Raw genomic sequence first — 13,792 nt, forward strand, 5'->3', positions numbered from 1 at the left:
CCTATAATGGCATGGGATGACCTATAATGGCATGGGATGGCACGGGAAGACCTATAATGGCATGGGATGACCTATAATGGCATGGGATGGCACGGGAAGACCTATAATGGCATGGGATGACCTATAATGGCATGGGATGGCACGGGAAGACCTATAATGGCATGGGATGACCTATAATGGCATGGGATGGCACGGGAAGACCTATAATGGCATGGGATGACCTATAATGGCATGGGATGGCACAAGATGACCTATAATGGCATGGGATGGCACGGGATGACCTATAATGGCATGGCATGATCTATAATGGCATGGGATGGCCTATAATGGCATGTAATGGCATGGGATAGCCTATAATGGCATGGGATAGCCTATAATGGCATGGGATAGCCTATAATGGCATGTAATGGCATGGCATGGCATGACCGACAATGGCATGGCATGTAACGGCACAGCATGGCATAGCACGGAATGGTGTGTAATGCCATGGCATGGAACGACACAACATGGCATGGGATGGACAGTGCGCTATAGCACAGCATGACATGGCATGTAATAGCGTGGCATGACATGCTGTAGGATGGTATGTAATGGCATGGCATGGCGTGTGACGGCATGACCCAGCATGGTACAGGACAGATACCCCCCAAGACACAGGGGCACCACACGGAGCCACCCCTCACCTTGGGCTTCTCCTCCGCTCCCATGAAGAGCTCCTGCTCGCTGACCCAGGCCTCGGCCTCGCCGGCGTCCAGGTAGTACTGCTGGGCCTCGCCGGCCTCCCGCAGGCGCCGGTGCCGGGCGGCCGCCTCCGCCCGCAGCATCTCCCACAGCCCCCGCAGCTCCCGTACCCGCTCCTCCAGCTCCGGCCTCGCCTCCTCGCCGCCCGCCGCCGCCTCGCCCCGGCCCAGCACCTCGCCCAGGCGGGGGGCATGGCCCGCCAGCTCCTTCTGCAGTGTCTGCCGGCGGGGTGGGTGGTCACGGCGGGGAGCACCCGCGGCACGGGTGGCCCCCAGGGACCGGCCGCCGCGCCTGGGCTCACCTCGTTCCTCTTGGCCAGGCGCTGCACGCTCGGGAGGTCGGTGCCGTGCTCCGTCGACTGCGCCAGGGGCAGCCGCTCCTGCACCCACAGCTGCGGGGCGAGAGCGCCCGCTGAGCACCGCGCAGCACCCACGGGTGCCCCACGGCACGCCGGACCCCACCGCGGCGAGGATGCTCACCGTCTCGTCCTCCAGATCCCGCCGGAGCTGGTACATGGCCTTGGCGGTCTCCAGCTCCTTCCTCCTCCTCTCCAGCGGCTCCAGCAGGTCGAGGAATCGCTGCCGGAGCCTCTGCTCGTGCCCGTCGGCGTCCGGCACGTCCCCGGCAGGATGGGGCCCCTGCCACTCTAGTTCCTCCAGCTCCTTCATCCGCGCTCTCACTTGCTCTTCCAGCCTCTGGTGGGGAAGGGCTGGGTGACCAGGGGGCAGAGCTGGGGACCCCCCAGGCATCACCCAGCCCCATGCAGGGACATGGCATGTAACAGCGTGGCACGACATGCCGTAGGATGGTATGTAATGGCATGACCCAGCATGGTACAGGATGACATTTAACAGCACATCATGGCACAGCCTGGGCTGACGTGGGATGTCCCAGCACGGCAAAGCACGGCATGGCACAGACACCTTGGACCCCCACCCCAAACGGCGGGCAGCTCACCCCTACCCAAAGGAAAGGGCGAGGTGCCACCACCCTTCCGCCCCCCCAGCCGCTCGCCCGGCGGTGCCACCACCCACCGTCAACCTCTTCAGCAGCAGGTTGGTGGCGGTGAGGTCCTTGGCTTGCTCGGCGGCGCGCAGCTCCTCCTCCGCCCGCCCCAGCCAGCTCGCCAGCTCCCCGTGGCTCCGGGCGTACAGCTCCGAGCGGTTGGCCTCGAAGAGCCGCCGGCCCTTCTCCTCGGCGGCGCCGCGCAGCCCGTCCCACCGCCCCTGCAGCTCGCCCAGCTGCCGGGCCACCACCTCACCGTACTGCGGCTTGTGGCTCGCCAGCTCCTTCCCCTCCTGCCAGCGACACCCAAGAGGTTGGTGGCCACCACGGCGTGGCTCCACACCACCACAGGGACCTCCCGCCCAGCCCGGGGGCACTGAGGCTTCCAGTGCCAGCACCCACCGTCTCGACCTTCTCCAGCCAGCCCTCGTTGGGTGCCAGCTCGGCCATGAACGCCTGGTGCTTCTGCCACTTGCCATGGAGGCCGCGGGCTTCACCATAGGAGACGTCCTGTGCCGTCAGCATCTTCTCCTCCACCCAGGCATCGAGCTGTGGGCGCGGGGTGTCAGGGCTGGGCTGGCAGGGACCCACTGGTGCCACCAGCCGTGCCGCATCCCTACCTCACGGCAGCTCTGCAGGAAGGTCTGCAGCTCGTGGTTGTCCTGCAGCAAACCTGACGCCTCCTCTGCCTTGGCCATGATGGCTTCGAGCCTGGCAGGGTGACCAGAGACAGGCAGCGTCAGCCCCACCACCCCCCTGCCCGCGTGCCCGCCGGCCCCTCGCCACACTCACCGCTCCTGGAGGGCCCGGCACTTCTCTGTGATCTTCTCAGAGAAGATGTTCCCCTCGGCCACTAGCTTGGTGCCACTGGCCACCACCTCGGGGACCTTCTCGGCGCTGCTCTCCACGCCGGCACGCAAGTCCTGGAAGCGGCGCAGGGCGGCGGCCGAGCCCTCCAGCGTGGGGGGCAGCTCCAGGTGTGCCAGCGCGTACTCCTGGGGGAAGGGGGGCATGGCGGGGGTGTCAGCGCCTTTTCAGGGCACCCGAGAACCAAGGACCCCCCCTTGGGCACCCACCTGGTTGGTGAGGAGGATCTCCGCCTGCTTGGCATCGCGGAGGAACTCCTGGAAGTCGCGGCACTGGGCGAGGGAGTGGTGCCGGGCCTCCGCCATCCTGCGCAGGGCGGCCCAGCCGGCCTCCACGCCGTGCAGGCGCTGCCGCAGCCCCTCGTACTGGGGGTCGTCCTGCTCGCCCACCACCCTCTCCCCCGCCTCCACCAAGGCGGCGAAGGCGGCCGCGTGCTCCTCCGCGTCGCGCCGGGCGGCCTCGTGCCGCCGCAGCAGCTCCTCCGCCTCGGCCAAAGACGCCGGCACCTCGTCGGCGGCCGCCACGGCTTTCTGGGCCCCGAAGAGCCAAGCCTGGAAGTCATCCAGGTCCTGCAGGAAGCTCCGGAGCTGCCCGGCTTCCCCCAGGGAGGCCGCCCGCTCGCCCAGGGCCTTCTGCAGCTCCTCCCAGGCGGCCACCGCCGCCGCCAGACGCTTGGCCACCTCCCCGGCCACCTCAGGCCGTTCCTGGGCCAGGCGCTCAGCCTGGGAGCGCAGGGCGGCCAGGCGGCCCTCGGCCACCGCCAGCTCCCGTTCGATGCCGTAGAGCTTGCGTTGGGTGGCCAGGACGCCGGCCAGGTCGCGGCCCAGCTCGGCGGTGGCCTCAACGGCCCGGGCTTTGCTCTGCAGCCATTGCCGGGTCTCCTCGCACTCCAGACGGTAGTTGAGGAGGCGCAGGGCCGAGCCCACCGCCCGGCGACGCTCGGCCGCCAGCGCCCTGAACCGGTCCCACCTGAGGGGTGGAGGTGGGTGACAGTAGATGTGGCCGGTGGGGACCAGCCTGACCGCCCCGGCATCACCCCCTCGCCCTGGTGTCACCCACCACCGTACCTCTCGTTGAGCTGCTCCCGGCACTGCCGGACCTGGGGGCTGCGGGGGTGCCCGCTGGCCAGCAGGCCGTCGGCTGCCTGGTTGACGGCGGCGATCTGGGAAGCCACGGTGGCCATGTCCTGCTCCAGCCCGTCCAGCCTGCGGGGACAGCCAGGCTGAGAACGGGTGGCAGCTCGGGACACGGCCACGGGCGCCATGGCGGGTGCCCCTACCTGTGCTGCGCCACGTCCAGGTCCTCCAGCGCCTGGGGGACCTCCGGTTGCCCCAGCCACGTCTCCTTGGCCCCCATCCAGAGGTGGCAAGCGTCGCTCTCCCCGAACACGGTGTAGAGGTCCAGGGCGTCCTGCAGCTGGCGGCCCCGCCGCTCGGCCAGCCCGGCCGCCTCGGCCTGCAGCTCCCGCAGGGCTGCCAGCCGGCTCTGCGCCTCGGGGCCAGCCCGCAGCTCCGGGGGGAAGCCCTCGGCTTGCTGGGCCAGCCCGTCCAGCTGCTCGCGGGCCGCCGCCAGCTCCTCCAGCAGCTCCCGGTGCTGCCGCAGCAGGACGCGGGTGCGGGATTCATCCTGGCCCAGCTCCTCGGCGGCCGCCCGCCGCCGGGCATCCCGCAGCCCCTCCGCCAGCTCCTCCGCCTCCGCCTGGAACTGGAAGAAGCCCTCGGCCTCCCTCAAGCCGCGCCGGCGGAAAGCCGCCAGCTCCTCCAGCTGCCCCCACAGCGCCCGCACCGCGGCCCCCCGCTCCCGCAGCCGCCCCGCCGCCTGCCCCGCCGCCGCCAGCCCCTCGCCCGCCGCCAGCGCCCGCTCCAGCCGCTCGCCCCGGCTCTGCAGCTCGGCCTCGAAGCCCGCGTGCCGGCGCTGGAGCAGCAGCACGCCCGGCAGGTCCTTCCCGAAGTCCAGCGAGGAGTAGAGCTGCTCCTGCTCCTTGATCCAACCCTCCGCCTCGTCCAGCTCCCACAGGCAGGTCCAGAGGGAGCGCGACTGCTCCAGCACGGCTCTCCGCCGCGCTGCCAGCGCCTGCAGCTCCCGCCGGCACAGCTCCAGGTGGCTCACGCGGTCCCGGATCACTTTGGGGTCGCAGGGACGGTAGCCTGGCCGGGGAGCGGGGCGGGCGCCCATCAGCGGGGCGTCCTGGCTTCCCCAGGTCCAAGCACATCCCACCATGCCTACCCTTGGCGTCGGCGAAGCGGAGGGCGGCGGCGCTGATGGCCCGTGTCTTCTCCGCCTGCAGGGCCATGTCACGCTCCAGCAGCCGGTGGGTCTGCAGCAGCTCCTCCGCCTCCAGAAGGTGCTTCCCGGAGTCAGGTGATGCCAACTGCACCTGCGGGAGAGCCCTGGCCGTCACCCACCACCGGCTCCGGCACCCACTGCCATCCAAGAGCCACCACCAGCACCTCGTCTGCCTCTCCAGGGGGGGTCACAGAATCAATGAGGTTGGAAGAGCCCTCTGGGCTCATCAAATCCAACCATTGCCCTGACACCACCATGGCAACTAGACCAGGGCACTAAGTGCCATGGCCAGGCTTTTCTTAAACTCCTCCAGACATGGTGACTCCACCACCTCCCTGGGCAGCCCCTTCCAATGGCTAATGACCCTTGCTGAGAAGAAATGCTTCCTCATGTCCAACCTGACCCTCCCCTGGCCAAGCCTGAGGCTGTGTCCTCTTGTCCTATCGCTAGTTGCGTGGGAGAAGAGGCTGACTCCCACTCCACGACAGCTCTCCAGGTTGGTTGGGTCCCACCAACGCCCTGCCCCGTGGGACCAAGGCACACCCCACCCACAGTTGCACCCAACGCCCACGGCTCACCTTGACCTCATCCATCCAGTCGATGCTGTGGAGCATCTCCTGGAAGAGGTGCTGCAGGGCGAGGTTCATCTCCAGGCGCTGGCGCCGGGCGGCCAGCAGCTCCAGGAGCTGCTCCCAGAGCCGCAGGATGTTGTCCTTGCGCCTGTTGATGCGCTGGATGTCGTGGTAGCCCTCCACCTCCAGCTCCTTTGCCACCGCCTCGATGGCTTGCACCCGCTCCCTGTAGGCGGCCGTGTCCGTCTCGATGGCTTCGTGCTTCTTCTTGGCCGCCTCCACCGCAGGCAGGTCCTGGCCAAAGTTGTCCTGCCCCGGCACAAAGCCCGTGGTGAGGCTCTGGTGGGGCACCCTAGTCCCCAGGGCGGGTGTCCCCGGTCTCACCTGTGCCACCAGGCGCTGGTTCTCGCTCAGCCAGGCCTCCCGCATGGCCGCTTTGCGGTCGAAGCGCCGCGCCAGCTGCTCCAGCTTCTCCTGCCGGATGAGCTCGGTGCGCAGCGCCAGCTCCCGCTCGTGCTCCGCTTTCTCCAGCTGCTCCCAGGCCTGGGGGAAGGTGGCGCCGGACAGGGGTGGCACCCACATCCCATGTCCACCCCATCCACCCATGTCTTGTTCTGCTGGTGAACCCCAACGTGACCCACGGGTGGGGGAGCATGGCTGGAGGAACCCAGCCTGCCCTGGGATGGACCTGACCTGCCCCAGGATGGACTCAGTGTGTCCTGGGATGGACTTGAACTGCCTTGGGAGATGGACCCAACCTGTCCCAGGAGATGGACCCATCCCAGGATGGACCTGAACTGCTCTGGGATGGACCCAACCTGCCCCAGGAGATGGACCCATCCTGGGATAGACCTGAACTGCTCTGGGATGGACCCAACCTGCCCCAGGAGATGGACCCAACCTACCCCAGGAGATGGACCCATCCCAGGATGGACCCGAACTGCCCTAAGACCTGAACTGCTCTAGGATGGACCCAGCCTGCTCTATGACCCATCCCAGGATGGACCCGAACTGCCCTAGGACCTGAACTGCTCTGGGATGAACCCAACCTGCCCCAGGAGATGGACCCAACCCAGGATGGACCCGAACTGCTCTGGGATGGACCCAACTTGCTCTAGAACAGATCCAGTCTGTGCTGAGATGGACCTGAACTGCCCTGAGATGGACCTGAACTGCCCCGAGATGGACCTGAACTGCCCCAGGACATCCCTGACCTGCCCTGGGACAGCCCAGGGAGCAAAGCCCCTGGAGATACTGGGGGAAGAGCTGCCCCTAGGTCACAAGGTGCCGTGGGAGCAGCCACATGTCCCCATGGCACAGCACGTGGCCAGGCCACCGTGACGGGCCCCGTACCCGGTTGATGTCGGAGACCAGGCGCCCCTCGTGCGGGGTGTAGACGCGCTGGTTGTTGGCTCTCATCCGCGACTGGATGGTGAAGAGCAGCACCTCCAGGTTGCCTTTCTCCTGAAACCTGCCCCGGAGAGAGCTCAGCCCAGGACACCCATGGGTGCTCACCACCACCGCGTGGGCACCGGGGGGGTGCTTACTTGGGGGGCTTCTCCACAGTGCGGTAGGTGCTGAAGGCCTGCAGCTGGTGCTGCACCCCGGCCAGCGAGTTGGCGAAGCTGCGGCTGTTGAGGGAGGCGATGGTCTGCTCGATCCAGGTGAGCAGGTCGGAGGCCAGCCCCCCGTAGCCCTCGATCATCCGCTCCGTCTCCTTGGCATGCTCGATGACCTGCGGTGGGGCCGGTGGTGGGCACTGGGTGCCAGCACCCTGGCAGGACCCCCCACACCCCAACGCCGTGCCCTACCTTGCCCAGACGCCTGCCTTCCACCTCCAGCACCTTCATCTTGGAGAAGTAGTGGTAGAAGGCTACCACGTAGGTGATGATGGACTTCTCATCAGGGTTCTCCGTGAACACATCTGCCCGGCGTGAGCGAGAGGCTTCAGTCCTGACCTGGCTTCTGCACCACCCCAGGGTGCCACCCCAGCCCCAGCGGTGATGGGTCACCATGGCCTCATCACGTCCCCCCACCCAGACCCCCCTTCTACGGGGTGGAAACCTCTGTCCCTCCATGGGGCACGTCCCAGGGTGTAATGGGGAAACTGAGGCAGGAGGGTGGGCAGCAGCAGCCTCACCTTCAGGGTCGAGGAGCGGGGTGATGCCCAGGTGCCGCTCCGCCACGCTGAACGCGTGCTCCAGGTTGTGCCGGGCATTGGATTTGGTCAGGTTTTGGAAGTCAACCAGCTCGGGCCTGGGGACAGAGGGCGCAGGATGGTGGTGGCACAGCCGTGGGACACCCTCTGGTGCCACCGCTGCCCCAGCACATCCCGGTGCCTGCCGCCGTGCCACCTACCTGTGTCTGTGGATGAGGGCATTGAAGGCCAGCCCGTCCTTCCAGCTCGAGGTGAAGTTGGTGACATTCACGTGGGGGTACCTGCGATGGGGACAGGGTGTCACCGTCACCCTCCGGGCACCCCCTGTCCCCGGCACGGTGGGGTGCGGGTCCCACTACCCACCCCGCCGTCTTCATCTGGCACCAGAGCAGCAGCGCGTCCCTGGCAGAGCGTGTCTCCCGGCCCTCCTCCGTCTCCATGATGATGTCCTGGATCTGGGGGGCAAGAAGGACATCCCGGGGTTGGAAGAAGACATCCATGGAGGAGGGCTCCTGCTCAGGAACAAGCCATGGGGTGCTGAGCCATGGGGTGCCCCCCACCCACCCGGCCCCACCTGGAAGCGGAGGATGATGGTCCAGATGAGGCCGAGGACGAGGCGGTGGTTGCCATCCACAATGTCGTGGGAGCCCATGTTCTCCAGGTGCACCCGCTGCTCCTTCAGGAACTGCAGCGCCTTGTCCACGTTCTCCAGGCAGTGGATCCGCATCCGGCCCTTGGTGGGCTTGGGCTGGGGCATGACAGTGCTCAGCACCCTCCCCTCCACACCGGGCACCTCCACCCCTGCCCGGGCACACCCCCACGTCCCTGCTGCCATCCCAGCTCTGGTGGAGCCTTGGTCAATGCCAAGGTCAACAGCTTTGGTGGAGCACCAGGGATGGGATCGGATGGGATGACATGGGATGGGATGGGATGGGATGGGATGGGATGGCATGGCATGGCATGGCATGGGATGGGATGGGATGGGATGGGATGGCATGGCATGGGATGGCCAGAAGTCCTACCAAAAGCTCTCCTGAGAGCACCTCCAGCAGCTTGATGAGCACGCGCCCGTCCCGGAGGTCCATGTAGAGGTCCGAGATGCGGCAGGTGACGCGAGCCAAGTGCGAGTTCACCCACTTGGTGAAGGTCTTCTTCTGCACGGCCTCCCGCTCGTCTGCAACGAGAGCGAGCCGCGGTGGCACCGGCGGCGAGGACAACCCAGGAGAACCGAGGGGAACCCAAGACCCACCCCTGACCTGCCAGGGCTTTGATGCGGGAGCGCTCGAAGAGCCGCGCCGAGCTGTTGTCGTTGTCCAGCTCATCGTCGGAGGCGTCCCAGCGGACGTTGACGCGGCTGTACTGCTGCTGCAGCTCCAGCTGCTCGTAGTCGTTGGCTGAGGTCATGGTCCCGGCGTCCCCCGGCTGGGTGGCCGTCGGCTACCAGGCCCCTGGGGGAGAGCGGGGGGCCGTGGGCATTGGCGTGGCCGCGGCGGCTCGCCGGCCCCGCCGCGCGCGGGGATTTGCAGCTCAGGGTTAAGCTGCTCAGAGGGATTTATCTTCGCCTCCAACCAGGTGTTGGGGGGCACCTGGGTGCCGCACGCACGGACCCATGCCAATGGCTACTTACAGCGGGGCTTCACTAGCCAGGTCCTGCCTGCCCACCCAGCACCCTGCGCCAGGTCCCCAGGGCGTCCCCCCCACCCCTGGGGTGCCCCCGGGTGCCGCTCGCACCCACCCCACCGCCCGCGCCGCGGAGGGGCTTCGCTGTGGCACAAAGCGGGTGACAGCTGCGGGCAGGGGGGGGCTGCCCACCCCCGGGGACATTTGAGACACCGATAGGACGTGGCCCGTATCTAAAAATGCCGGCGAGCAGCTGGCGGCGGCCGGGAGGAGGCTGCTGGGGCCCCCGCAGGGTGAGGGCAGCCGGGCTGGGGGTCCCATGGCCACCACCCCGGCTGGGACCCCCCAGAGCCCTCGGCCGCACGGCGCAGCGGGGGGAAGCCCCGGGTGCCCCCAAAGCCATCGTGTCCCCATGAGCCGTGACAGCCCCCGGGGACCCCCGGGCACCCCGCGGGCAGGGGAGCTTTATCGGGTGTCGGCAGGGCTGGGCTGGGCCCCGTCCCTGCGCCCTAATCGCAGCGGCGCAGGCAGGGCCGCGGCGGGGGAGCCGGCTTGCACGGGGGAGCGTGTGCCAGAGCGTGCGAGGGCATGAGGGAGCGTGCAACGGTGTGTACGTGTGAGCAAGGATATGCAGGAGCATGCCAGAGTGTGCATGCGTGAGCAAGGATGTGTAGGAGCGTGCCAGAGTGTGCCAGAGCATGTACATGTGAGCAAGGACGTGTAGGAGCGTGCCAGAGCATGTAAAAGCACACACGTGCAAGCAAGGATGTGTAGGAGCGTGCCAGAGCGTGTAAAAGCACACAAATGTGAGCAAGGACATGTAGGAGCGTGCCAGAGCGTGTAAAAGCACACACATGTGAGCAAGGACGTGTAGCAGCGTGCCAGAGCATGTGCATGTGAGCAAGGACATGTAGGAGCATGCCAGAGCGTGTAAAAGCACACACATGCGAGCAAGGACGTGTAGGAGCGTGCCAGAGCATGTGCATGTGAGCAAGGACGTGTAGGAGCATGCCAGAGCATGCAAGAGCACACATGTGTGAGCAAGGACATGTAGGAGAGTGCCAGAGCATGTAAAAGCACACACATGTGAGCAAGGATGTGTAGGAGCATGCCAGAGCGTGTAAAAGCACACACATGTGAGCAAGGATGTGTAGGAGCGTGCCAGAGCATGTAAAAGCACACACATGCGAGCAAGGACGTGTAGGAACATGCCAGAGCGTGCAAGAGCACACACATGTGAGCAAGGACGTGTAGGAGCGTGCCAGAGCATGCACGTGTGAGCAAGGACGTGTAGGAGCGTGCCAGAGCGTGTAAAAGCACACACATGCGAGCAAGGACATGCAGGAGCGTGTATGTGCAAGCGAGGACACGCGAACACATGCAAGCATGTGCAAGCAGGCTCGTGAGAGCGTGCAAGGCCATGCCAGTGTGTGCAGGAGCGTGCAAGGGGGGGCCCAGAGCCCTCTGTGCCACGGCACCACGTTGCTGCCAGCCGGCCCCGGGCTCACCCTCCTGTCCCACAGCCAAGCCCCCAAATGTGGGGACCCCCCACCCCACCACTGCAGGGACCGCAGCTGCTCTGCCCGGGCGCTGCGGACGGGCTGGGTGTGCCGAGTTGTGTCGGGTCTCTGCACCAGCCCTGTGCTGCCAGCCCGGAGGGGCACCTCGGTCCTGGCCAAGCCTCCCCCAGGCCACCCCAACAGCGGGGCCACGGCCGTGAGCACCAGAGGAGGAGGAGGAGGAGGGGATCGCGCCGAAGGCAGCCACAGCGGGGCCCCAGGGAGCCGCCAGCGTGCGTGGCGAGCGCGGGTGCTCGCTGACCCCTTAAATCTCCCTCTGCCACACCGGCGCTTCCCAATGGCAGAGCCACGCCGGCACCGGCACCCGCCACCCTCTCGGCACGAGGGAAGCGCAAGCACCGGGGCGCCGGCCCCGCCGTGAGCACCCTGCGGCCAGGGCAGCGGTGCTTTCCCCGGCCAGCGGCTCAGCGCCGTGAATCAGCACTTCCCGGCGAGGGGCTGGCACCGTGCTGCTGCCGAGGTGCCCCCTGCACCCCAAGGGCAACCAGGGTTTGGCACCCACCACCCACAAGCCCCTTCCCGGCTCAGCCCTCACCACGGCAGGGTGCTGCCGAAACACTGGCTGCTGGCACACGAGAGCACATCAGGGTCCCCCAAAACACCCCAAAATAGGTGCCCCATCACCTCCGCCCGCAGCCTGGCATGTCCCCGGGGCACCCGCTGCCCGGCATCGCCCCAGCTGCTTCGCTCCCCCGCCATGCCAGCGGTCAGGCACGCTCCCGGTGGGAGCTGGGGGGCATCCCCGCGGCCCCCCGACAGCCGCCTGCCTCTGAGGCGCGCGGCCAGGGCCGGGAGCAGATGGCCCCGCTCGGCACGGCCGCTCGGCACAGCACGGCGTCGTTGGGCACGGCACGGCACAGCTCCTCCGCCCGGCGGTGCCCCGCTCCGGCCGCGCTCCCACGCGGCGGGTGAAGGTTTGGGTTTCCCCGGGGCCGGAGTGGGTGCGGATGCCAGCCGTGCCAGCGGTGTCCCATGTCACCGAACCCGCCGGCGTACCGAGCGGCCACACGCACACGTGCTGACACTCCACACACATTTTTTGGCTATAAATAGGCCTCCCCTGCGCACGGCGCGGGCCGAGCCCCGCTCCCTTCTTCGGAGCTGCCCCCCTGCACCTCCTCGCCTACCCCAAAACCACCAGCCAGGCCCCTAAAAACACCCCATAGCTCCAAAATTCTTCTCGGGGGGGGCCATGCCAGCACCCACCCGGGTTGCAGGGCTCTCCTTTGCGTGCCACCCCTCAAACGCTCCGCGCTGGCTTAATCCAGCGGCACAAAGGGCACCGCAATCCCCTGACTCCGGGAGCTGGTGATTTACAAAGGTAAAAGCCACCCTGAAAGGGGAGCTGGGCAACCAGCCCAGGTGGCCCCCTGGCTTATAGGGGTGTGGGCAGAGTTCCCCCAGCCCGACGCCTGCCCACAAGCATCCTCCTGCCACCGCGCCGGGTGGCCCAAGGGCACGGCAGCACCAAAACTCCTCCCAGTAACTCCAGTTTCCCCAGTTGCTAAAAACTGGTGGTCGAAGCGGGTTGGGTGACGTGCCCCACACGTCACCTCCGGAGCCAGCTTGCCCACCGCGTCCCACCGGCACGTGTTTGGTGGCACCGGGAGAGCCAAGGAGCGGCGCAGGGACCCCGCTCGGGGCTGGCACCGGGGGGGGGGGGGGGGAAGAGTGTCCCCAGGGTGTCCCCAGCACGTCACCGCCACCCGCCCGCCCCGTCCTTCCCGGCAGCCGCGTGTCCCCAGCGGGCAGAGCAGCCCCGGGGGACACGGGGGGACACCGGGCCCCCCGCCGCGGGGGGAGAACGGGGTGCTGAGCCCCCCCGGAGGGGCTCCCGCGGCCCCGCTAAACTTTGCTCCGCGCCCGCAGCCCCCCGGGACCGTGCCCGGTGCCGCACGGAGCCAGCACCCCCCCCTCCACCACCCCCAACCCGGTGTCCCCGGGGCGGGCAGCGCGTCCCGGTGCCCGCCGCTTCTCCCCGGGGAGCGGCGCCTCCCGGTACCCCCCCTCCTCTCCCCTTCCCCCGGAGGCGGCGCATCCCGGTGCCCACCGTTCCCCCCCCCCGGAGGCGGCGCATCCCGGTGCCCACCGGGGCTCTCACCTGCGCGGGGCGGCGGGCGGACGAGCGGCGGCGGCGGCGGCCCCGGGGCCGGAGCCGGGACCGGAGCGGGGCGGGGGGAGCGGAGCCGCCCTACACCGCGATATAAATAACATTATCTGGGCGCGCAGGGACATTCCTGCCCGGGGCCAGCGGCGCTGCCCGGCCCAGATAGCCCCGCTCCCCCCGGGAGGGCGGGCGGAGGCGGGCGGGGACGGCGGCGGGGCCGGGCCGCCCCGCAATGCAGCACAGCGGCCCCCCCCGGCCGCCGCCGCCGCCGCCACCGGCACCTGCCGGGCTGCGCAGCGCCCCGCTGCCACGGGCGGGGCTCCGCCGGCCCCCGGTAGCTCGGGCTAGCCCCCCAGCGAGCCCCCTAGCCAGCCTCCGGTGGGCCCCCGCTGTCCCCCAGCTAGCCCGGGGCACCATCCAGCTAGCCCAAAGTGCAACCCAGCTGGCCCTGGGTGTCCCCCAACTAGCCCTGCCTGTCCCCCACTGGCTCAGCTGTCCCCCAGCTCTCTCCAAGTACCCCTGGCTAGTCCCAGGCACTCCTGGCTAGCCCTGGGGTGTCCCCCAGCTAGTCCCAGGCACTCCTGGCTAGCCCTGGGGTGTCCCCCAGCTAGTCCCAGGCACTCCTGGCTAGCCCTGGGGTGTCCCCCAGCTAGTCCCAGGCACTCCACAGATACTGCCAGGTGTCCCCCGCTAGCCCAGCTGTCCCCCAGCTAGCCCTAGATGCCCCCAGGTACCCAGGGTGCACCTCAGCTGGCCCTGGGCGTTCCCCAACTAGCCCTGGGCATCCCTCAGCCAGGCTTGGGTGGCCCCCAACTAGCCCTGCCTGTCCCCCGCTAGCTCAGATGTCCCCCAGCTC

The 13,792-nt window shown here is 68.1% G+C and overlaps 1 protein-coding gene across 1 annotated transcript in view; it reads right to left on the reverse strand.

Moving 5' to 3' along the window:
• SPTB (spectrin beta, erythrocytic) overlaps positions 1-13,040 on the reverse strand; it is a 22,726-nt gene extending 9,686 nt beyond the window's left edge. The window contains exons 1-23 of the mRNA XM_068397682.1: positions 12,931-13,040; positions 8,886-9,077; positions 8,652-8,803; positions 8,204-8,377; positions 7,993-8,084; positions 7,830-7,910; positions 7,612-7,727; positions 7,283-7,395; positions 7,019-7,206; positions 6,825-6,942; positions 5,856-6,014; positions 5,478-5,780; positions 4,840-4,990; positions 3,893-4,760; positions 3,681-3,818; positions 2,823-3,582; positions 2,539-2,741; positions 2,367-2,457; positions 2,149-2,295; positions 1,776-2,039; positions 1,221-1,436; positions 1,043-1,132; positions 684-959 (exon numbers count right to left, since the gene is read on the reverse strand). Of these exons, the coding sequence (XP_068253783.1) occupies positions 684-959; positions 1,043-1,132; positions 1,221-1,436; positions 1,776-2,039; positions 2,149-2,295; positions 2,367-2,457; positions 2,539-2,741; positions 2,823-3,582; positions 3,681-3,818; positions 3,893-4,760; positions 4,840-4,990; positions 5,478-5,780; positions 5,856-6,014; positions 6,825-6,942; positions 7,019-7,206; positions 7,283-7,395; positions 7,612-7,727; positions 7,830-7,910; positions 7,993-8,084; positions 8,204-8,377; positions 8,652-8,803; positions 8,886-9,033 (4,848 nt within the window). The 5' untranslated portion in view covers positions 9,034-9,077; positions 12,931-13,040. The remainder of the gene's footprint in view (positions 1-683; positions 960-1,042; positions 1,133-1,220; positions 1,437-1,775; positions 2,040-2,148; positions 2,296-2,366; positions 2,458-2,538; positions 2,742-2,822; positions 3,583-3,680; positions 3,819-3,892; positions 4,761-4,839; positions 4,991-5,477; positions 5,781-5,855; positions 6,015-6,824; positions 6,943-7,018; positions 7,207-7,282; positions 7,396-7,611; positions 7,728-7,829; positions 7,911-7,992; positions 8,085-8,203; positions 8,378-8,651; positions 8,804-8,885; positions 9,078-12,930) is intronic.
• Between the last annotated feature and the right edge of the window lie 752 nt (positions 13,041-13,792).

The sequence above is a fragment of the Nyctibius grandis genome, chromosome 4 (genome assembly GCF_013368605.1).
Source record: "Nyctibius grandis isolate bNycGra1 chromosome 4, bNycGra1.pri, whole genome shotgun sequence".
Taxonomy (NCBI): domain Eukaryota; kingdom Metazoa; phylum Chordata; class Aves; order Nyctibiiformes; family Nyctibiidae; genus Nyctibius; species Nyctibius grandis.